Source organism: Clinocottus analis, unplaced genomic scaffold (genome assembly GCF_023055335.1).
Source record: "Clinocottus analis isolate CAN_PGR_092001 unplaced genomic scaffold, fCliAna1.0.p SCAF_1, whole genome shotgun sequence".
Classification (NCBI taxonomy): Eukaryota; Metazoa; Chordata; class Actinopteri; order Perciformes; family Cottidae; genus Clinocottus; species Clinocottus analis.
In genome coordinates, this window is record NW_027175820.1 from 1,296,085 (window position 1) to 1,320,990 (window position 24,906).

Sequence of the window (24,906 nt, forward strand, 5' to 3'; positions counted from 1 at the left end):
TGGTTTTGTGTATTACATCGTTGTCTAAGCCAATTTAATATTCTACTGCTGTCTTATGAAACATTTCTGTTTTACAACACTAAATAATGAAGACATTTTTGCGTGATTGGAGCAAACTTGTGATTTTGGGCGATACAAATACATAGAGTGCAGTAATAAAAGCAAAAGTATTAAATATGAAACCATAGACGTGTTGAGTATTATAAGGCAGGGAGTGAGGAGGGGCTTTCATCAATGTTTCATCAAATACATTTATAGCTCATGAAGTTGTAGCTTTGGGTCCAGTAATAAGACATACGACTGAGGGAAGAGGACACTCCTCCCTCTTCATTTCATAAATACCGCTGAGGGTTATAAGTATTATGTCCATGAGTTTACAAAGTATGTTGGAGTCTATTGCTAGTTTTTTATTAACAGTGGGATATTACGAATGCCCTGATTAGAAATGAATAAAACAGTTAGGCTTTTTAATGAACACCTTTAGTTTTTTTTAGATTTAGCATCTTTCTGATGTCGGTCACGTGTCATATGGTATTTTCTGGTGTTTGTTCTTTGTGTGTGTTTCTTGTCTGTTGTGCACTGTGAACTTTGTTGTTGTCAGAATGAGTCTGTTGTTGTCAGTATGAGTCTGTTGTTGTCTATATGAGTTTGTTGTTGTCAGTATGACATTTGGTGACACATGAATTTCCCCTCTGGGGATTAATGAAGTTTTCTCTTCTAAAATATATACACTATACCCAAACAAATGTTCAGTTTCTTTGCAATTTCTGGCATAGAACATCCTTCCTTTTTAAGAACAAGAACAGACTGAACAAACAGAGAGTTTCACATGAAAGTTCTCTTTTTCTGGCCATTTTGAGGGTTTAATGGAACCCACAAACGTGATGCTCCAGATACTCAACTAGCTCAAAGGAAGAACAGTTTTATAGCTTCTCTATCTAGCAGAACTGTTTTCAGCTGTGTAACATCACTGCACAAGGTTTCTTGTTTTGCACAATTAGTCTTCTAAGGCGATGATCAAACACAATGTACCATCAGAACACTGATCGCTGCTGGAAATGGGCCTCTATACACCTCTGTATATATTTTATTAAGAACCAGACGTTTACACCTAGAATAGTCTTTTACCACATTAACAATGCAGAGAGGATATTTCTGATTCATTTCATGTTATCTTCACTTTAAATCTGTGCTTTTCTTTAAAATAACAACTCTACTTCTAAGCCTAAACTTTTGAACGGCAGTGTATACATATTTGATGGTTTATTTGGAAGGCGTTTACCGGAAGTCGTCTGTGAGCCGGACTGGCTCGTGTGTGGAGGGGCAGAGAGGGAGAGAGAGAAGGTGGGGGGTGTTCACACCGGGAGGGAGGGGAGGAGTTGGGTGTTGCCTCGGTCTCGAGCTGAAGTCAGGATTCCCAGCCGCGGCTCAGTCCCCGTTACGCACCTCGTGAGACACCCGGCCCGCGCTCCTGCATCCAAATCTTCCTCCGAAAGACACTCGACTAACGGACCACCATGGGAGTCGAAGGCTGCACCAAATGTATCAAGTACATGCTTTTCTTCTTCAACTTCATCTTCTGGGTGAGCAGCAAACCTCATGGTTGTTTTTGTTTCAACACATTATGCGTTCGCGTCGGTGCGCAGCGCCTCCAGTCCGAGCGGGGTTTTTATTGGCGTTGTTTACGCTGCCGGCCCGTTAGAATGAACGACGCGGAGGGAAACCGACGACATCCGCGGTAACGTGACATCTTTGTACCGCTATGCCGCCGGAATAACCACGTGAGAGGATATTCATAGATGTTTTTACTTCACAGCTAGGGGGGATTGTGATGAAATTGTGGTTAACCAAACCAATAGCTAGGGGAAAAAGGGTGTGCGCGTTTAATCTAATGGCACTATAATACACCTCCGCGAGGTGATGAGGTCTGTGCGGCTGAAACCTCGAACGTGCCGGAGTGAAGCCACCTCGCGTGGTCACGTCGGTACTTAATAATGAAAAATAAAATGGAAAAAGAGGGGGAAAAACGTTTAGCCCTAAAAAAAAGACAAGTTCCCGCGATACTTTGAGTTTGTTGTGAAATAAAGCTCGCGGTTGAACAGTTTTGATTCATGGATACCGAGGATCGAGTTCATGGGTCCGCTGTGAAGCGGAGATGTCGGGGCGGGCGGTGGAGCCCCGCTCGGGCTTGGAGAATGGCTTTGTTTGGATTACATCCTCCACCCAATGTCTGTGGGGGTGGGGAGTGGAGGAGAAAGGTGGGGGCTCGTAGTGGTTTCCATTTGTTGAGTCCAGGCTCTGTGTCTGGTGATGGATCATGGAAAAAAATGTGCGTGTGTTTAGCTTCGACTCGACGTGTGAGAGCTGCTGTAGAGTTTGTCCCCGCCCCCTTTTTCTCCGCTACTTTTTCTTTCTTCCTGCCCATAAACATCAAAGAGTGGCTACATTTGATTACATTTGTCAATATGCTCGGAGCTGAGTTGGTGCAACCTCATTGGTTGACACGAGTTGGCTCAACCTGATTGGTTGGAGGGTCTGCATCGATAGGGGCGTGTTGTTGTTGTTGTTGTTGTTGTTGTTGTTGAGACAATACATATAATCACGGATCTCGAGGTGGAGTTGCAAATGGATGCATTAAACGTTTTTATAATATCCCAACACATTGTATGACTACAAAATAGCAGATGACTGCGCAGTCATCAGTCACCATATCAGTTCACCAGCTACCGAGAATGTGGGCGGGTCCAACTGGCATAGGCCACGCCCACTTGCACGACCAGCCCATCCTAAATGACTGGGATAACTTGTTTTCTTTCTTTCACATTTTCATAATCAGGATGGATATTTAGACACACGAGAATAAGGAAAACAGTTTCCCCCACTGTGACGAAGCAAAAGATGCTTTGGAAATTTAATTTAGAATAAGATAGGAAAAGTAAAAAAAATATATATCAGCTACGTTCAGGAAATACAGAGCTTTCAGGACGCGTGTCTATGTTGGCTACGACTTCCAGCTGTGTTGAATGTGTGTCAGCCGTTTTCAGTGCACATGCAGTCACCGTCTCGGTTCATGGCAAGAGGCAATAAACATTGTTGGCAAGATGGGAGCTGAGAAAAAATCCTGCCTGACTATATATTTTCCCTTGAAAGCATAGAAAGAATCGACAGCGCAGTGCGCCGCTCTCTCTGTGTGAAAAGTCAATCTCGTTCTCCTGCGATCACTTCATTAAATTAAATGAATAATCATCCAAACAAGAAGGCACTGCCTCAAATGTAACTGAAACGTCAGTGTCCTCAGTGAATGGATGTTTTGTTCTTCAAAATCCACAGCAAGGACCAAACATGAGAGCTGCTATGTTTCATTTTGTTTACACGATTTGAGCACGGTATGATGTTCTGATTTTGCGAGACTACCAGTCGGAAACCGTTCCAGGAACCGTGTTTACTTCTGCCATAAAAAGCTCTTTCTGATGTAGGAAATCGTGGTTCTGCGCATGCATCCGTTTGATTGGCTAATGCAGTGGGTTGCGTTGCAGCGAACGCTTTAGCCAGCGTTAGGCGCTACCTGGCTACCTTCAAATCAACGTGGGGCTACTGTCACTTTAAACTGAGGAGTCAGTTGAAGCGCGGCTCCAGATGAGACGTTAAATCAACGGTAACATGAAGCAATTACAATTCATCCCGAAGGGGAACAGAATGCATTTTTTTAACCTTATTTAGTTGTCGAGCTTGACTAAAAGCCAATAAATGTCGTGATGCTGCTTGTGGGGCTCATCTTCTCGGGGCCATGATGTTTCATGGCAATCCACAGACCCTTTTAAAGCTGACGTCATGGACATGGAACAAAAGGGCAACGCAGCCGAGAATTTCAGACAGGGAAAGAGAAAGTGTGTGGTATTTTAAGACGAGCAGAAGCGAGGGAGGGGGGTTAACAGAAGGTGATAATGAGAGCCGACGGTGCCTTTGTGCATTTGTTTAAAAAAATACACTCTTCCAGAGTGACTTCCACATTAAAGCTGGGGGGCGTTTCCCACCCATCAGTCACTTTGATAAAGGTCACACTTTTCCTCTGCAGAGAGAAGTCGGGACGCTGAAGTGCAGTACAGGTGGGCCCCCTTCGTTTAGAAACAGCTTAATTTGGCAAATAAAGAAGCGCAGTGAGAGTTTGAAAGTGTTTCATTTGTTGCATGTAATAAAAAAAGGTCAATTGCGACGTCCCACTGGATTCCTTCTTAAGATATTTGTGCTTCTTTGTACCGGAGTCGTCCAGTGAGACGTGCATAACAATTGCTGTGTCATTGTATCAGACAGCACAAATTCAGTACACGTTAAACACGTAAAGTAGTGCGGAGTCACACGTCTGCGGAAAAAAATGCAGATTGATGTTCCATTGTGGTTGGTGTGTCGGAAATTAAGGTTTTCCAATTAAAAGGCAGAGTTTCGTTGTGTTTCATCACATGTTTTATTATTGATTCATCAATGATTGCTTTTGGTAAATATCACAATTACTTGTCTTGTGTATTACTTTCTTTTTTTTAACGTCTCTACGTCTAAGTTTGAAACATTTATGGACATGGCACAGTTTTATATATATATATATATATATATATATATATATATATATATATATATATATATATATATATATATATATATATATTTTAATATACGTATTGATGTTTTCCTCACAATTGGCCGTCAGTGGGAGCCCAGGAAACACCCCAACAGGAAACACCCCAACAGGAAACACCCCAACAGGAAACGCCGTTTCCTCTGATGGTTGTCAATCTCCGATTGCCGTCATTCATTATGAATGACAACCACAGTGCTGGCGTTGAAAAGCTGCACTTTACCTCGGTCTAACGGCTCAGGGAGCTAATGATTAAGCCACAGTTTCAACACACTGACACAGATAAGACAGACACACACAGACAGCGCACCCGCCTTTCCACACAAGACGCGTTCAGGTGCCAGACCCACGTTTGGAAGAACAAATGTCCCTTTAAAAAAAAAAAAGCAGAAGAACGACAATTGACTATACTAAAGAAAGGCCAATATTTTCTTCTTTAAATTAAACAATATATTAACTGTTTAAAACATACTATACATATAAATGAATACAAAACACTTCAAACTACAGCTTCAAACTTTTGAACTTCAAACTATCAACAATATATATACAAAAAAAGGGAACAGAGTCCAGATTCCAGCGTTTAAACAGACATTTTTTCAATGAGGTTTGGTGTAGAAAACAGAGCGTGTCTCTCTTGGAGTTCGGCTCTTCTTCCTTACACGCAATCGTTTTATTGCATTTGTTGCACGTTGCGTTGTTTGAATCTTTTTTTTGCGAAATACAGCCACGCCTTTGATCGTTTACCTTTATGCATTCTCTCTGTTAAATGGTTGATGGCTAGCTAGCTACTGTAGCTAAATGATAGGCTATCGTTAGCGGCTGCCAGGACGGAGTCATCAGAGTTGTGTACAAAAAAATATATTGGCTCAGGCGCCAAAAGGAAGCACCAAAATCTGCGTTGCGTTTTGGGCGTATAGGAACCGGTTTTCAGTACCCAACTCTACGATAAGACACACACACACACACACAGACACACACACGTCAAGTCGTCAGTGTTGAAGTCCTTCGGCGGGAGTTCAGAAGACGAAGCTCCCAGTTTGCAACACAAGTCCCAAGTCTCCACTCGATGCGCAACCAAACTCCTGAAAGGTGACTTGTTAATGGGATTGTTGAGGCGTCACAGCGTTCCCTCCTTTCCTTCATTTCAACACGCACTCCACTTTAACCCTTTTAGCGTTTTATCGACTGCTTCTAAAGAGCTCTTAAAGAGAGGATCCGTCAGAGCGGACGAGCCCGCTGGATGTGAGAAAACACTTAAAACGTGCGGCCGCGGAGGCTGTCTCTTTAAGAAAGAAAAAAGGAGGGGGGGCGGTGGGGAGACCTCCTGTTCCCATAAATCACACGAAGAGGGTTAAGAGGCTACGGGGTGGGGGGGTTAGTGGTATAGCAGGCTGATTGGAACAGCAGACATCCCCCCTCCCCTCCAGCATGCCCAGCATTCTACAACCCCCTGTACTCAGGGGCGATGGGCAGAAATAGACACCGGAGAGGTGGGGGGGGCGAATCCCTCACACACGGGATGACACCTGAAGCAATTTCAGAGATTCCCCCCTCTTTTACCCGCTTTGCTAGACATTTAGCGGGAGGATTAAGCCCGTTTTGGGCATTTGCAAATGCGGTGGTTTAACGAGCAACAGGCCGTTAGATAATGCCAGCAATGTTATCAGTCGCTCAAAAAACAGGTCGCCTATCAGCGGTGCCGTGGTTACGTTTTCTCCCTATAATGTCATTAGCTAACCGAAGACACAACGGCAGCGCGTCCTCGGGCCGCTCGGTTCAGATGTTTCTCTCACAAAAGGCTCTTTCACGTCAGACATTTTGACTTGTGAACAACATCACTAATCGGCCTGCCAGGGTTCGGGAGGAGTTATAAAACCCAACAAATATTCACATTTCTGCTGCAAAGAGGTTGAGCTTAAAGGCGTTAGTGTCGCTATTCAGAGCGTGAATATAGCATCAAACTACGATCACGTCTATGTTAAGATATAATGGAGTGACGTTTGAGAATTACCCAAACTGTTTCCGCTCTACTGAGTCACTCACAATTTCACAAGTGGGCGGTCGTGGACCTTTTTGAAGTCTTCAAACTACTCCGGCAGAATATCATTCAAGTTTCTCTCAAACCGTTTATTCTATGTCGTTAATATTTTCAAAAGTCTGCCAGTTCCTCTGATTTAAAACAACCCAGATGCCATGTTTTAAAAAAAAAAAAGTTTGCCCAAAGGCCGTCTCATGGACTGGTTTGTTACTTTCTCTTAAAGCAGCAGCTGGTAGGTGCGTTACAGACTCACACCCCTCCCCTTAGCGCGTCCTTTAGGTCGCAGCTGACCCGGCACCAGGACGGGTCCTGACCTCGGTCAGCGGTAGCCGGCGCTGACCCGGCTTCGGGTCGCGTCTCAGGCGGAGCATTAAAAAAAAAACCAAAGGGCTTGAACATGTTCCCTGTGGGTTCCCCCTCCTCCACTCATCATTTATATAAACGCCTCTCGGAAATCTGTTTAAATGTGAATAAACCTTCAGGCATTTCAGTGACGAGTCATTCACTTCTCTTGAAGTCAGTGAGTCACTTTGTGGGGGCCGCTGTGGTTGTGTGTTGAATCGCTGCTCTCCTGCCAGTTATGGTGTTGATCTGGTTGCTGGGCAGCAGCTGGCCTTCGCTCTGGAATGGACCTCACTAAGAGAGGAGGGGGAGGGAGGGAGGAAGAGGAGGAGAAGGGGGAGGGAGGGAGGAAGAGGAGAGAGAGGGAGGGAGGAAGAGGAGAGAGAGGGAGGGAGGGCGGCTGAGGCTGTTTTGGTTCATAATCTTTTTACAGACACTGGTTTTATACTCTGGTTATATTTAGGATTTCTTTGTCCTGGACTAAACAAGAGGGCTCATGGCCGGCTTCTGTCAATGCAAGCCACCGCTGAAGAACAATACTTCAGCTCCACGGGGACACAGATCGGTGTGCGCAGGGCTTCCCCCGGGAAGTGTGGTTTAGAGGAAGAGGTATGGACAACAAAGAGGGGAAGGAGAGGACCTTTTTATGAGCGTCCGCCGTCCGGGTTAGGACCTCATGGTGAGATTGGCGAGGGGACGAGACGCAAACAAACTGTTGGTGCCGATCGTTCTGGTCTCGGACGCTGCCCCGTCGCCTGCCGTTGATTGCTACCAAAACCCCAAATTATAATTGGGAGAATAAGGAGGGAGAGAGACACGAGAGGTCCCGGTAATGGTGATGAAAGTGTGGCGTCAGAGACAGGCCGACCCGAGGAGAAGAGGTCGTGCCAGTGCAACCAGTAGAGTAGTTTGACTGGGGCCCCGGGGCCTCACAGACGTTACTGGATTAAATTAAACACAGAAAATATCATCACCACGCAACACTTATAATACACACAGTAACATGAATAAGTACATTTTGCGGAGGTGGGTTTATTTGTGTTTTTGCAGCACAATGCAGTGTGATGTACTGAACTGACGGAGGTGTGTGTGTGTGTGTGTGTGTTGCAGCTCGCGGGAGGTGTCATCCTGGGCGTGGCCCTGTGGTTGAGACATGAACCTCAGACCAGCAACCTGCTGGAGCTGGAGCTGGATGGAGCCCACGCCCCCAGCACCTTCTACGTCAGTAAGTGTCTCATCGGTCCCGGACCGCCGCTGCCTGTCTCCGTCTTTGTCCGCTGGAGGAATCTTCAGTGGAAACAAAAACACACATTTCTGCTCGTTTCGGTTATTTCCACACGCTCTTTGTCCACCGACCGGTTACGTTTACTTTTTTTTTGTAGTCTTTTATTTATTCTCATTAGACTCATTCTGCTCGGGTTTAAAAAAAATAATGCTTCATGGGCTCAAAGAAAAAAACGTAAAGTCACAATTTCGGTTAAGTAAAAAAAAAAAAAAGAAGAAGAAAAGAAATTGAAGACTGCAAGAAAACAGGAAGCCGTCTGAAAACAAACTCCTATCATACAGACAACCCATTCTATGTCTTTCTAGGTTACGGATACGATGAAAGACCATATAATGTGTCGTTGGTCTGAATTTTCAAAATAAAATACATTTAATATATCGTGTAATTTATTCGTGGATTCTCGCCAAAGCCAAATAAAAAAAAGAGCTAAAGCGGGTCTCCCTTTCACGACAGCGACTGAAGAACCAGTGTGATACCAGAGGGACGTGTCCTGAGAAGAAAAGTGTGCGATAATGTACCTGTAATGATCCAAGTCCACATTAACTATTCATGGCCACAATATGCGGCTCTCCTTCAGAGATCAATATGATATTCATTATGAATAAGTTGGAGATGGAGGACTTTAGCGTATAAATGAAGAGGGCTGTCGCTCCCGTTTTCAATCCAGTAATCAATCAACAGTTTTGACGAGCTGTCGGCTGTCACGGTGGACTGCAGCGCCACACATAGGGAATTAGTCCATCCTAAAATCTTCAACAGTAAATCTATGCTCCCTGCAGTATTACGGTGTATACATCACCGCTCCTGAACCAGAAAATAAAGAGAAAAAAATGTAGACAAAAGAAGAAACAACTCACATTTCGCTCATATTCACATCTTTCTTCATACGATGCATAAAAACTGCTCATTTCTTGGGATGTTTGCTCGATATCTTGTGACTCTGTATATTGTTGTTCTGAGCCGCAAACATTTTAGGATCACAAAACCAAATCCTGTCCTAATAAATGACGATCTATCAGAACTGAACGGTAAGGCTGCAGCTAACAAATGATCTAATTATTTATTAAATATACATGCATTTCTAATTCAACCGCTTCGCCGACAAGTTTGCCGCGATACAAAAACGGGGATGAGCGTCAAATTCCTGCATTTGATGAATATTTCCCGTCGCTTGATGGACTCCGGTCCGTCGTCGTTCACACACACACACGACGTACACGCAAAGCGGACCCTCGTTATTAAAGTCGTGTGAAATGCGTCGGGACGAGGAGGGGCCCGGCCTCGCCCAGTCCGCCGGCGACTCGTGACCGCGGCCGACGGGAGGACACGCGGCTCCGTCATCTGACTCCGTCACAAGTTGGTCGGACCGGCCCACCAGTCGTCCTCACGAGGAGGACGACTGCCGCTGAGATGAGGAGGAGGATAATGGTATTTTATTACAAAATAAGTGTGTGTGTGTGTGTGTGTGTGCTCCTCCGCCCCCGTCTCCTTATAAAACACGGCGACTCGTGTTTGAGTCACTGTTTTCGTCTCCTCGAGGCCGCATCGCTACGGTTATTCGATGCAAAAAACAAAACAACACCAGAGAGAAAGAAAAGGCTCGCTACTCAGAGAGGAACTCCATCAGGGACTTTCTCTTCCCCGGCCTTAATGATTGCATCCTCCCCGTTACATAAAGCCTCCCTCTCATTCCCGAGGAGGGGAGAAAAAGCTTGTCGGTATATAGGAAAAAATTCCTCACTGGCCCTCCCTTCTTCTTCTCCTCGGTGCTCACCACCGGCCCCACCCTCTTCCTCCCTCCTCTGTGAAACTTTTCCTCTCCCTCACTCCGCCTGGTTTATTTCCACCCCTCCCTCCCTCTCTCCTCCTTCTTACTAGCCCATCTGGTTGTGGTTAGCGTCCCGAGTCGCGCTGTCTCACTTCTCCTTATTTTTTCCTTTCGTCCTCCCCTCTCTCCGTCTATCTCTGTCTGGCCTTTTTCTCCCCCTCCCCCTCCTCTTTTTATCTCCTGCTGCCAGGAGCATTTCAATATGGAGTCCGCTCACTTCTGCTTCTCTCCTTTCTCTCGCCCATACCCGCCCGCAGACACAATAGCCCGGTGGCGGGGGCCGCCTCTCGCCTCCATACGGCGTGTTGCTCGCTTAATGGAGAACATTTTGACTGAAGTTTGCTCCCTAAACTCTTTTAGCAAGGATCTACTGAAAGTGAAGTGAATGAGGAAATGTAAGTGTTGCTCACGCTTGATGTTTCTGTAAAGTCATGTTGTCACATTGTCACACTGGAAAGGTCAGTTAGTTTCCTCACAGGTTACGTAATCATCGCAGCTTTTGCGTCACGGTGAGCAACCGTCGTGAGGCTGACGATGCAGATCATGAATGAGTTTAGTGGTGAGGAACTGTGACCCATGACTCCCAGTTACGCGTCTAAAACACACAACGCGCCGTCGTCACGTAAACTGGGCGGATGATGACGCACAACCACGTGAGACAGAATGTGTGGAAACAAGTTTGAAGCCACTGCCAGAAGATGAGGGATAACGGAGGACAACACAGTTCAGGCCGAGCCGCTGGGTTTGTTTTCTGCGTCTGTCCTGCAGCCGACAGGAAGACAGAAGAACTACCATAATAATAACTATATTTATATATCCAAAACCAAGTTACAGTGCTTCATAACAAACATGAGAGCAAATAGGATGCATAAGCACCGCCCCGAAAAAAAAGTTCCTGACAGAAGATCAAGACAATCACATTCGAGTGCACCATGAAGGACGAACTCTGCAAGGAGCTTCAGGAAGTTATCACTTCAACCACTCGGCTCGTCTTCCTGTTGAGCAGCAAACCGCGCCGTGAGGCGGTTCAGTGTCGCCGGGCAACCGAGGTGATTCCCAGAACATGAGACTGGCATGAGTCACTGTTGGGAAGTCCCACAGCGGACCGGACCTGTGGCTGGTACCACGCCACCGAAAATAGAAGCAGTCAGAGGAGCGTCTCCACTTCGCTCGGGGGCGGGGCTTCACGTTTGGCATCTTGTCCAGGAAGACACGCTATATTAAGATTAAAGCATTCGCCGGTTAATTTCCTCTCATAGTCAGGAGTAAACACGTCTCCTTCCCATCATTAAACCCCAGATCCACATTTCCAGGACTGGAGGATAACGTGTATGTGGGTAAAAGAAGAACACACTGTTCTTCTTATGAGATAAGAAAAATAAAAGGACTAACCGCACATGTGATGAAGCTAAACTAGATGATCCTGTGGGCGCCGAAGGCTGCAGCTTAGCCATGTTTCAGTGTCGCCAGTCAAGAATGCCGCTGGATTGTGATCTCAGATCGAGCCCGCTACCAACAGACCAGCTGATCCGCCACCACGGACGTGTAGCTGCACGTCTGTCAGAGGAGGGATGTCTCGTCGTCGCTAACCGACCCCCCCCCCCCCCCAAAGAAAAGCGGGACAATTGAGAAATAAAAAACTTTAACAGTTTAGTCTGCGGCGCCGACGTGCCGTCTGCGGGTTCAGGGACCTTCGGGTGTCTCCGTGAAATTCCATAATAAAACAAAAAAAGGTCTTTTCCACCGATCTGAACTCCTGGTGTCCTTAAATGAGCTGCAGTGTTGAGAATAAACTGCCCACGGCAGAAAGAAAGGCTGTCATTGTATGAGAAACAATAGTCGGATGACTCCACCGCAGCACCTGAACGCATCTGGATAAAATATTTAGAGGTGGGTTGTTCCACCAGCGTCATCTGAGGGAAACCCCTCCGGCTCGGTGGGTTTGTATCCGTGAGCGGATGAGACACAATAGGCTGAATTTCATCAACAATGGTGGAAGCATGTACTTAATGTTTCTGCTCATTAAGAAAGACACGTGTGTTTTTCTTCTTCGAGGACTTAAATAATACTAGAAAGATTAGATTTAAGTTAACTATAAGGTGAATTCCCTCCCATACATGAGTACGTGTTAAGGAACCATTTACTTGTATTTTTATTGGTATTGAACAGATAACAAAACAAATCTCCAGTTTAACAGAATGAGGCGGCGTGCCAGATGTGTCACATGATGAATATTAGGCGACCGATTTAGATCGAAAAGGTTTTGCTCTGTTTGTGCTTAACGTCCACACGACTCTGACACTTAAGAACGGTCGTGACGATGGTGTTTTGAGTCTCAACCAGGCGACAACCTCCGGTTCTGCAGTGAAGCCGACTTGCATTCTCTCTCCTGCCCAGCAGGGGGCGACTTCTCTAGAAGTCTATGAGGAAATGACTCAACTTCTCTCTTGACGTATTCCCTCAGTAAAAATTGTAAACATGAGTTTATGTCTCAATCTCAAGTTTCAAGTCTTCTTCAATACAGCGTGATGTTAATTTAGTAAATTATGGTCATTTGGAGTCAAACATAAAGCAGGGGATGCTTTAGGGCGGGGCTACTGTGATTGACAGGTCGCTGCTGCTACCAGAGCTGTGTGCACCGTCTCTACGTCACTCCTCTGCATTCCAAGTACGGTAACTAATCGGATGCAAAAAAAAGCAAAGATGGAGACGGAGAAATCCATGCTGAACGATGGTGCCCAGCAGGCCCTTTACTGACTCGCCTTGCAGAGGAAAACCAAACAACGACGAGCAGCGCTTCATTCAACAAACTACAAACTACAAACTACAGGCTACAAGCTCACCGTGTCCTCTTCTCCAGCGTGTGCAGATGCATTCTGCCTGCGTGCACAGGAGGAACGCCGCGTTGCAACAACATGTATACTTAATGTGGAGTAGAGATCCAAACATGAACTTGCTCGAAGGCACGGAGGCTGAGGCACACCCCAAACACATGAAGCTCAGTCTCTGAAGCCGGTCAGTATCAGTATACATTCCTGCTAGTTTGGTTTTAGAACCATTTATCTCCCTTCTTCCCGCATGGCTTTGGGGAACCATTTCTCGTTGCTACTTAGCGCAACATGTGGACGTCTTTTTGTAAAGAAAACCTTGACACATCTGTGTGGATCTGAGTGCGGATGGCGAGCGAGAGCAGCAGACCGAGAGCATAATGGAAGAGGATCCATGGCCAGATTAAATCAAGGCAGACAGGAAAAGACGTTTTAAGTAAATGGAATTATTGAGGGCATAATTCCCAACGAGCAGATGCATTAACTGGAGAGGACAGATGGGCGGTGGCGCAGGGAGGGGAGCGACCGGGAGGGACCGTGTCCGACTGCAGAGCCACGATGTAAGAAGCACTTGGTCCGTCTCCAAGATATCGATTTACAAATTAGCATTTGTGTGTGTGTGTGTGTGTGTGTGTGTGTGAGTGGCTCTGTGGGTAGAGAAAGAGGTGGGGGATGGATGGTATGTGGTACAGGACCAGTTAGTGGTCCAGGATCTAATTACGTGTGAGAGCTGACAAGCAGGAGTAATGACGCTGGAGCCGAACACACAAAGAGCTGCACTCCCCGACGCGCCCGCTCATCAATACGTGGAGGCCGGAAAGCGGTTTTGGTCGGATACGCGTCGAGATGGCGTTATCGACGGAGCCGCCGCTAAAGTACGACTCAACAGTCGTAGTGAGAGGGGAAAAAAAAAGATCCAAAACATTGAACGTCTTCGCAATCAAAACCGCCAGCGAACCCCACAGTCGACCAGCCAGTTGCTGCTTTGAACATCGAAGTTTGATGCGGAGCGACGACCCACAAGCCAACTGGGCATGTGCAGTGGCGTGAAAGCAAATGCGCGGCCATCTGTTGCGTCCGTGAAGAAGATGCAGCTATCAGATATACGAAGGCTGAATTACCCCGTTTTCAAACAAGAAGCCCTTAAATTCATTTTCCTTCTCTCCGTGTTCACGTCTGCCTTCTTCTTCTTCGTCTGTCAAAGGATCCACGACTCAGCTCGCAGCTGACCTTTCCGTGCCTTTCATCTGCACGCGAACACACCCCCAATTAGCAGCTGACCTGTCTGAAAGGCGTCCGCACTTCCAGCGGCATCGCCGCGCGGTTAAAAACCAGATGTAATCAGCGTAATAAATGACCTCACTCAAAACAAATCTCCGCCTGCTTCTTGTTTTTTTTTCATGTTAACCGCATTGAATGGAAACTAAAACTACTGTACGGAAAAACCCATTCGACCCTCTAGAACACAGGAAAGTCTTGTGGCAATCATTTATATTTATTGGACTGAAACTCGCCAAAAAGAAAGAGATCGGTCTTTTAAGGAAAAAAGCAGGATTGAAGGGATTTTTTCTGCAGATTAAAGTGTATTTTCTTTTTTGTATTTATTTTCCAAAGCAGACATTCAGACAAAATACATATTCTTGGAGTCAAATATGAACGTGAAGGCATCAGAGTGTCTCCTGCTTGATGAGGAAACACACGATGCTGTGAGGAGGGTGAAGAAAGAAAAGAAGAAACAAGTGCAGCACCTGTTTCATGTCCGGTATGAATCAAATAACGGGTTGAATTATGGAGCCGGGGAGCAACAACTTCCTGTGAACATAACTGGAACATGACTCACTTTATTCTACTGGCACGGATACAAAATTGTGCCCCCTGCTGTCCGTCAGAAGCTATTGCACGCATATCATGGTTCTTTTTTTAAAGAAAAAAAGGGGATGGGAAACTACTTCCACGGCTTGAAAGCCGCCGTGGTTTGAAAGCCTTTTAGTGGTTTCCATTCTGAATCGCTGTCTGCGTTAACGTGGCTTTGAAGACTCATCATGTTCGCCGCAGCGTTCCCGTCGGCCATCTTGTTTCCAACCTGTTCCACGTGAAGCCAACGAGCATCGATCCATCAACCCGTTCTGTCTTTCTTTCTGTCCAGGTGTCCACATCCTGATCGCGGTCGGCGCGGTGATGATGGTGGTCGGTTTCCTCGGATGCTACGGCGCCATCCAAGAGTCCCAGTGTCTTCTGGGAACCGTGAGTCACATTTAAATTTAGATCTCTAGTTTTAAAAAGATGGAGCTGTGTGTGTTTTGTTCTTAAAGAGCACAGGCTCGACCTGCTCTGTTTCTAAGTGTCATGACGTAACCTCGGTTATGGTTTGGGGCTCTAGAAATAAAACAAAAATGGACGTATCAGTGCTGGATTTTGAAATACTTGGAGAGGGAAAAGTCCTGTGAGGACAGATATGCACTCAACAAGTTTCTTAGGGTTCACACAACGTGTGTAGCGCCCATTGTGGACTCTTGTTTGCCGACAAGAAAAACTTAAAAGCGAGCCCTAATCTGACTTTTCTCTCTCTTTTCCCGCAGTTCTTCACCTGCCTGGTCATCCTGTTCGCCTGCGAGGTCGCTGCTGGAATCTGGGGCTACATGCACAAAGACACTGTGAGTCTGCACACACACGCACACACACGCACACACACACACACCGTAGGTGGAAATATTGAGGGCTGCACCGGATATCTAGTATCTGAATTTAACCCTAAAAATCATTCAAAGCTTCTCATGAAATGTTTAAATGATGCATTTAATGATGTCATCCCCCTTAAACGTCCTTCAATTTTTTTGCCTTTTTAAATTTGAAACTTTATTAAAAGTAACTGGTCAGTTTGTACAGGTGAGGGTCTTTCTTTGTGTGCGATAAGCGGCAGCTTCTTGTGCTTAGTGAAAAATGAGAAAATTGCAAATGCAACATTTTTTTTAAAGGCTATAAAGGGCAACAAACCATGTTGACAAATGCACGTTGAGAATCTTGGAGTTACATCTCATATTTTCCTGAATATATTTCGGTGTTAGACGATAGTGGAGTAAAGTTACAACACTGGAACCGTCTACAAATAGCTGAATACTATCAGTGAAACTTCATCTGCGACTGTACCGAAATACAGAACGGCTTCAAACGAGAAGAATAGACACGGATAAAAAAGATTAAATTGCAATCTGAATGTTTCGAAAACCTCCGAAGGAGCTTTGAATGTAAAAGAAGTGACAGGAGAGGGCGGAGCTAAGTACGACCGAACACCGCTTACTCATTATGAGGCGAATAAAAGAGAGATTGTCATGAATGAAGTGAGAAGTTGTGTCATATCGGCTTCTATACATGAACTACGACGAGAGGAGTCGACCCTGGCGGCCATTTTGAAGAATGCAGGTTTAAAACACTTTAGCATGAGCGTCGCTTTTCGGACCCGGAGGCTCAAAGCGCAGTCGTCTTCAGTACAAATGGACCTTTCATGTCATTCGATGCACATTGTTTTTAGTGTCTCTGTCCTGAGAAGCTTGAGGCTGAAACCTCTTTGTTCCCGTTTCAGGTGTCGTCGGAGATGGTGAAGTACTACGACTCGGTGTACGATAAGGCCATAACACAAAGCCTCGTCGCTGACCCAGAGAAGACGAAGGCCGCCGGCGCCGTGCTCAAGGTCTTCCACGAGACGGTACGAACACGCGCTGTTGTGTTCATGCACAGCGCGTTAGACATGTGTTCATTTGTTTACGTGCTTTTCATATAATGTACAAATGGAGCTGACTACACAGTACAATTTACTCAAAAACAATGTCCCAGAAATGTAATTTAAGGAACCGTGGTGGGCGTGGCCACGCGGTTTTACTCCAACAGCATTTATTCTTAATATTTACTCTTCCTCTAGTGGCTACGGCTCGTAATTACGTTCCAAAATGATGAAAAATTGCAACTTTAGAAGAAAAAAATAGTAACTCTGTAAAAAATGACTTGCATTAGAGTCAAGAAATGTGACTTTAAAATGTGATGCTTCCAACCCGGATCACACATCGAAGTGAATTTGAGTCATTGTCACCTTGATTCCCTTTTCAAATGTTTCCTGCGAGGTAATCAGTTACTTCGCAGGAATTGAGAAAAAGAAAAACTTCCGCGAACCAGAGGTATATAAAAAAAAACAAAGCCTGACAATGTGAAGTGAAGCAGTTGATGGATGACGAGAGGAGTGAGTTGCGGGTGAGCACCGAGCGGGAAGAGGCTGTTGTGTAGCGGCGTCATCGTCACAGTGTTGTGTTTTCTCTTCATGTTTCAGTTGAACTGCTGCGGTAAAGGCGTGGGCACCTCCGTCATGTCGAAGTTGACGGACGCGTTCGGCATCACCGATATCTGCCCCAGCGCCGGGTTGTCAATCGTAAGTGCGATCAGCCCACGCCGACACTTCCACGCCGACACTTCCACGCCGTCACCGGCTCGGGGGGCCGCTGTGTTCACCGTGCAGCCGGACCCGAAACGCCACACACCGGCTTCTGAGCAGCTCCCATTTCATGAACCAATGTTAGAAGAAACCTTAAAGTTCACGAATATAATGCAACACGCGCATGACTATCATGCGTTTTAAATGTGCTATGATATTCTTTATGAAGCATTTTATTACGTCTTATTTCAGGTATCAGACTCACTCACTGACTATTATTGTTTTATTGTTTTGCAAGGATCGTAGGATAGGATCGTATCATCTAATTCCCATAGTTATAATACATTATATTATAATCTTTCATTGTTTGCTGTAAGCAAAGTTCAAATGTATCACACTACATTTTGCATAGATTTAATATGTTTAAATTCATAATGACATTATAATGCATCTCTGCGGTATGGAAGCTCGTTTCCACCACTGTGATAAAAAATGTGATTCTGTAAGTCATAATTATGAGACAGTATCTCATAATTATGAGATACTATCTCATAATTATGAGTTACTGTCTCATAATTATGAGATATCATCTCATTCATGAGATGTTATGAGATAGTACATCAATATTAAGAGATAGTAAGTCATAATTATGAGATAGTATCGAAATTATGATCTCATAATTATGACTTACAAGGTACATTTTTTTATCACAGTGGTGGAAACAGGCTTCCATACCGCAGAGATTAAAGCGCATTACTAAAAAGATTATAATGTATGACAACTATGAGAATTATATTGCACTGATCCTTGCAAAAATATGTAATAAATAACAAAGTGACAGTGACACTTGACCTTATAAGTCGCTCTAAAAAGCTTTATTATGTGTTGTTGATTATTGTTATGAAATAATGTGAATGTCGCTAATTCCACAGCGCTGTCAAGATGCACTCATGATGCATGGAGGCGTGTTACTGAACACATGACATGTTCCACTTACCGGTCGGGGGAGAAAACAATCTCTCTTCTGAATATTAAGTATTTTAATAGAAAAGACGTGCTGAACTTGTGTGTTATACATCGTTCTGGCTCCAGCTCTGACTCAGATATGTGAGAGTGGGAGCAGTGAGTGTGTGTATTTGCCATGAAGTGCAACAATTTCTTCAGTGTTTTTCAGTTCCACTGCTCTGAGAAAGGTCTTGTGGGGCCGGAGAAGGGTTCTCGTCTTTTGATGGGGGGAAATAAACGGGAGTGTTGAATTCCAACAAAACAACACAAAAAAACCCTGTGGTGCAGAGACTCAGAGACACGAGGCAGCCGCTTAAGTGCAAAGTCCTAATGGAAAGATACGCAGAGGAAAGTTATCTGCATTCACCACTCGAGCTGCATGGGGAGGAGGAGGAGGAGGAGGTTGAGGAGGAGGAGGGGCCTTCACTTGATTTCTTGGCAGCACATTGACATTACTGAAATGACCGGAGTCCAATCCAAGCCTGCCAGGGTTGTCTTGTGTTCTGGGTTTTATTTTTCCAGCGCATATCGCCAACATCTTAAAAAAAACAAAGAAGCACTGGCCTTTAACCCCCAGAGACACATCGGGTGATAGGAGACACGGACTTGAAAGTTGATAAAGTCTACAATTGAAGACTCTAAAAAACATAAATGTGTCCGACAATGTCGGTTCCCATTCATCCAAAGTGAGGAAAGAAAAGCCTCGCGGCGCTGCGCCTCGCTGATGGACCATTAAGTGCAAACCAAAAGGTCTCAAATGCTAATGTGGTTGAAGCTCTGCGGCGGCGGCGTGTGATATCCTGAAGCTCCTCCAAACTCCCTCCACGAGACGCCCGAGCCCGGATAATAAATTAAAAAAAAACATTTCTAGTGCTGCAGCGATTGATTTCACACACTTTGCAGCGGGCGCGGCGCCAGAGACGCCGTTCAGACAACGAGCCGCAGGGCAAACTGGTCACTGGTACGACGGTGACATGAACACCAGAGGCTGAAGTGAAGCGTGCCGCTGGTCTGTTCCCCCCCCCTGACCTCACAAACCACTGAAACCACTGAACCCACTGAACCAGTGGCGATGAAGCCACGATGACGCCTTCATACATGTTGTGCTCTCCGTTGTCCTTCTGCAGGATTGCCACAAGAGGATCGAAGAACTCTTCACAGACAAGATCTACCTGATCGGCATCGCCGCCCTGGTGGTCGCAGTTATTATGGTGAGAATATCCAACCTTTCAACGTCTTAGTGACACGAGTGCAAATGTTTTGATGTCAATTAAATGTGCTTGTATGGCCGCGAGTGTTTAGATTTTTCTTTTTTTAAGTTTTGGTGCCGTTTCTGTCTATGGGACATTTCTACTCATTGTTCTGGGTTAAAGGATGAGGCTTATTATAAATTTATACTGCTGTCAGAAGACCCCACAAGTAGATCAAAAACAACATTGTGTATGTCCATCCCATAATACCCTCTAACTTCTCCGACATGGCTAAAGAGCCTCATGCCAATTGGACTAAAAAGCATTAAAGAGTCGACTGTTCCACGTGTTCCTTGAACAGCTGAGCGCTGTCGTTTTTTAAACAAACGTCGCTCTGATCGGGAACAAATTGTGCGTTTGGGGAATGTTTTCCGCAGCAGATTGTTGTGTGCAGCGGAGTCAGAATAAACTACAGCACACGTGTGTGTAGTTTATTGTAGTGAAGTGTTTTCATTACCTTTACATACAATTGAGCTCTACGCTCGGCCGCTGTTCTAGATTCAATCTCGGTCTTAACGTCAATTAGTTGTCGTCACATTGTAGTCGTGCTTTGTCTTTTTTTTCATTGTCGAGTCATTAAAGTTTAGTAAAAAACAGCATTGACTTCATCAAACACAGTTGGTGCAGTATATATAATACGTTTGAGTAAATTAGACTCACATGTTCAAAAGTATTTCACATATTTTGCACCGACTGAATTTAATGACGTCGTCATCGTCTCGTTTCTAGTGGAAAATAAAGTTTATCAGCGTTTGGCTACACAAACAATTGTCACCAGGGTTGTCTCATTGTTGTTGTCGGTCTCTTCAGTGTTCTTACAAACTTTACTTCCAGTCTTCACGCACGCACATCACAGCGGTGTATCGCAGGAATGGGCCGGGAAAAAAAATCGACAATTTTCTAACTTCTCTTCTCTTCTGTGTGCCGCAGATCTTCGAGATGATCTTCAGCATGGTGTTGTGCTGCGGGATCCGCAACAGCCCGGTGTACTAAAGCGACGGTTCGCGGCGCCGATGGAGGAGGGACGAGCGCGCCGCCGCCCGTCTCCTTCTTTTCTCACTTTCTTTTCTAAAAGCAGGAAACGTCACATATATTGCTTGCTGGATTTTTTTTTTTTTAGTCGGCTCTTAGGACCGTCCTTCATCGAGCGTTTTAATTACACTGTCCCTTTTTTTTCTCCCCTCCGTTAGTCACAAATGCTGTCGTGCATAATTGCCCAGTGCTCTCCTAACCCTGATATGTAGATATTATATCACACTGTCACACATGAATGACGTCCACCGGCCCTGGTGCTCGAATCCGTTGGTGATTTTACTGCTTCCTCGCCTATGAACATGCTCTTATACTCTCTCTTGGTTTTAATGGATGTTTTTTCACTGTTTTATGTATAAAACTGTATATAAATATATATATATTAACAGTGCTTTATGACTGCCGAAAGCATGGAAATTGCATTGCAGTAGATCCTCCTCCCCGTGTCCTTCCTGCACTCTGCTTGTCCGTCTCGCTCTCGACTAAACCAGTGGCGCTCGTGTCGGCCTCACCACGCCAAGTAGGAGGCGAACACACACACACACACACACACACACGCACACACACACACCCTGTCCTACGAGACCACTGTCCCGGTTCACAACCACGCCGCTGTGTGACGTCCGCCGGAGCCGACTAAAGAAGGAATCTCAGTTATTCTTGGAAGCTGGAACCAAAGTCAAAGTGACCCGATGTCTGTCGTTTTTTGGCCGCGTGTCGATGATCCGTCTTCGGCTGTTTGTCGTTCGTCGTGTGTCCAAAAGCTGTCTCGAGGGCTCAGTTGTATAAAAAAAAATATTTTTTTTTAAGTCCAGTGGCAGGAAGTTTAACTTTATCGCAATTTTGCCGGACGGAGAAATCTGTTTAAAGACACGTCTGTGATCCCGCCCCCTTTGGTGCGATCTTTATGAAAGAACTCCGATTAATCTGAAAAGGAAACATTCAGTTTTATACAACTGTGCACTTATTTGTGGAGGCAACTTGTGTATCACTGTAATCTCTCTAAATCAGAGGACTCAAACTGAAACACGACCCTTGAAGCAGGTCGGCTCAGACTCCGGATGCGTCCGTGTATCGGTCGCGTGCTTTTTCTTGTTCAACGAGCTTGTTGACCGTCAGCGCGTCAGCCGCCTGTCCTCCGCTTGCTCAGCTCTGCGGGAACGTAATGAACTCCAGCTCGTAGCCGGCGTTACCGCAGAACGAGCCTCCGATCGGCGCTCCGAAAATCCAGCGTTTTGCCTTGTCTGGTTGAGTCTAGTCCAGTCTCATCTGACCTGGTTGTCATTGTACTCTCCCTCCGGCTCCGAGACCCATGCTAACCCTCCCCCGTCGTCTCCATTCGTGGTAGTAACTGTTCCCAAGAGAAACGTGTCAGAAGCCTCCGGGCTTTGCACTCGGCACTTGCCGTCTTGCTTCTGTCGCTTCGCTGCAGGTTTGTCCCCCGAATGCAACCTAAAAACAACCGTTTGAGCGCTTGTGTATTTGTACGCTCGCACAGGACAGGGGGTTGGACAGATTAACACGAACACCAGTGCAGATGAAGCCATTGGGCGCGGCGTATGGAGGCCAATTACTGCCAAGAAAGCGGAGAATCCCGTAGAAGAAGTAGTTCCAGCATGTAGCTTAACACGTAAAACCTGCGGTATCGTATCTTATTCTTACATGTGGGCAGTTGCGTTGGATTTCACAAGTGGTCTTGATTGCGTGTTTGCTCCCTGCAATCCTGTTTTCTGACTGATGGCATTGGGAATACTTGTGCCGTGCACATGAACAGCTCCAGTGTTGCACCGCGAGTCAGTCCTGACCCGTCCGCTGAAGTCCAGCCAATCGGATCGCTCCCACCCGGTCGACCGAACGTGCCGTTTATTTTGTCCAGCAGGGAGTACATTTTTAAAAACCTTTTGGTCCTGAGGTCTGTTCCCACGCTACGTAGCATAGCCGCACGCCCGCTGCACCGCGCGTAAGTCATATCGTCTCGCGTAACCTCCAGTATTATCACAGCTTTCGTCGGGCCGACAAAAAAAAAAGAAAGAGAAAAAAAAAAAAAAAAATGTCTTGTTAACATCTCTTGTTAAAAAAAGTGTCTTATAATATTTACAGCGTTGACGTACTAACACAAATCATGAAGGCTGTAGAAAGACAATGTATGCCTTTTTTTCTTTTTAATTTTGTTTTCTTCTCGTATTGTGATATCAGTGTTTGGTACGTCGTCCAAGGAGTCAAGAAGGAAGGGGTGGTTTGTTTTGTGGCAGTGGCGAATGTGAAAAAGTCGAAACTTTTAACGCATCAGCGAGTTTCTCCCCCCAAGGAATCATTGAGATAAATGAATTAAAAAGCCACCAGTCCGGTTTCCCCCCATGACGAGGGCGCGTTCCTCTGAGCCCCGTACTTTCTTTTTAATTTGAGGACTGGCGCTCGGGACCCACTGCCACTTCCATCTCAGCCCCTCTCTACTCTTGTAGACTTCGGTTTGCCCAAATATAAAGGGATTAAATGTATTTTACAAATAATACAGTCGGGCGTTCTTGTCTTTTGTTTCGTGAATTTTTAACTTGAAAAGTATGAACGGTGACTCAGAAGACCAACATGAGAATGAAAGGAACGGAAACGTCTTTTTACCGGCCACTCGGCTAACGAGGCCTTTTCTAGCATCTTAAAGTGACCACAAGAAGTAACTAAATTAAAAAAGTGGACTCTCTTTGGGGTCAAATAGCGTAGAAAACGGCCCCATTGGCTCCAGACTGGTCGTACCAGGGGACCTCATGGGATTTAGACGTGACCCCCACGTCTGTTTAATGTGACGCTCCCACTTTTGGGAAACTGTATTATGACATCAGGGCATCACAAATATTATGCTGTAATATATTTACATATATAATGCCAATTAGATGTTATTATAACATTATAAAGGACTATTTTGTGTTGCGTGATGCCATTGGAGCGGTGAGTCTCAGTGGTTCTTTCTTTAACCACTAGATGGAGACAAACAGCCGTGTTTTTTCATCCATTGGTCAACGGGATCCAGGTGAGCTTCTGCACACCTGGTGCTCGTTACGTCTCTGAAGACACACAGCCTGGAAACTGTTTGTCTCTCCAACAGCTAAGACACGTCGAGAGACTGAGACGAGTCAACTCAACTCAAACAGACTTGTGATGCTGCTTTATTTCAACTGACACTTTGGACACAAACAGATGGATGTGGCACACCAGCTTCTTCTTCTTCTTCTTCTTCTTCTTCTTCTTCTTCTTTCCTCATTTAGAAGAGTTAAAATATGACACAGAATCTTGTTTAAATACAGGCAACTATAGTGTTATTTTTCCATTCTTAACTGTGATGTAACACCATCATTATCATTTAACGAGCTGGCAATCAAACAGGACAAACGCTGGCACAGTGGCTCCTGTACTTACCGGCCCCGAAGTGTAATGACATTAAAATTCTAAGAATTACAAACTAAGGAGCTATAATCAAACTAATACAATGATGAATACATTTCAGTTTCACATACACAGGATACTTTGGAAGACTTTCTTCTTCGGTGTCTTCTCCTGCAGCTCTTTCCTGTGGATGACCTCTGAAGGGGCCTCTGCTTCCAAGCTGCTGTCTTTTTCTTGCAAAAGGCCACGACCAACCCATCCCAAGCCTGTTTTTATAGCGTATGGGCCATCCCTGTGGCTGTCAATGAACTACCAAGGTTCAAACATCTTTCTTGCTTCCAATTAACGGGTTGACACGAGCCGCTATGCTTGGAATTCGTACCTTTGACAGGTTTCGCCGTCTTGCCAAACATCCATGTTGTTAGTACTTCTTTCCCCTCTGGGTGAGGACTCAGGGGAGCTTATGGAAGACACATCCAACACGCTCCTGTCCCATGGTTCATAGGATGCTAAAGGCACACGTTTACCCTGTCACACTGTTACCGAGGCCGCCATGCAAAACCAGAAAAAGATCCGTCTCCGCCTTCATTCTAGAAAAGTCTTGAGTTGCTCGGTGGAAGAAAGAGACGACGCCAAGGACGGAACGAACAGCGCTGGGTTGACGGGATTCTGGGAGCAGAACTGCAACGACAGCTGGAACATTCAACCATCTGGACTGACGACACGAGTGTGTTCCAGTTCATCGGAAGCGAAACAAAGTGTGTCGACACCTTTGGGGCCGTTAGGATGTCCGCTATGAGAGAGGCTGGTGCCAAGAAAAATGCAAGCAAAATGCATGGAATGCACCAAAGAAGCACAGACTGTGAC

The 24,906-nt window shown here is 45.5% G+C and overlaps 1 protein-coding gene across 1 annotated transcript; it reads left to right on the top strand.

The window, feature by feature from the left end:
• Positions 1 to 1,371: 1,371 nt before the first annotated feature.
• LOC137785095 (CD81 protein-like) lies at positions 1,372 to 23,171 on the top strand. The gene is made up of 8 exons (XM_068576138.1): positions 1,372 to 1,583; positions 8,124 to 8,238; positions 15,101 to 15,198; positions 15,534 to 15,608; positions 16,535 to 16,657; positions 17,273 to 17,371; positions 19,507 to 19,590; positions 20,560 to 23,171. The coding sequence occupies exons 1-8, from the start codon at positions 1,518 to 1,520 to the stop codon at positions 20,620 to 20,622; spliced, it is 723 nt and encodes a 240-aa protein (XP_068432239.1). The 5' UTR covers positions 1,372 to 1,517; the 3' UTR covers positions 20,623 to 23,171.
• The last annotated feature ends 1,735 nt before the right edge of the window (positions 23,172 to 24,906 follow it).

Excerpts from the sequence above, each read along its gene's own strand:
- LOC137785095 (XM_068576138.1), top strand. The coding sequence starts at position 1,518 with ATGGGAGTCGAAGGCTGCACCAAATGTATCAAGTACATGCTTTTCTTC. Across the intron at positions 1,584-8,123 it reads TCTTCAACTTCATCTTCTGG|CTCGCGGGAGGTGTCATCCT; the intron begins GTGAGCAGCAAA and ends TGTGTGTTGCAG. Across the intron at positions 17,372-19,506 it reads CCAGCGCCGGGTTGTCAATC|GATTGCCACAAGAGGATCGA; the intron begins GTAAGTGCGATC and ends GTCCTTCTGCAG.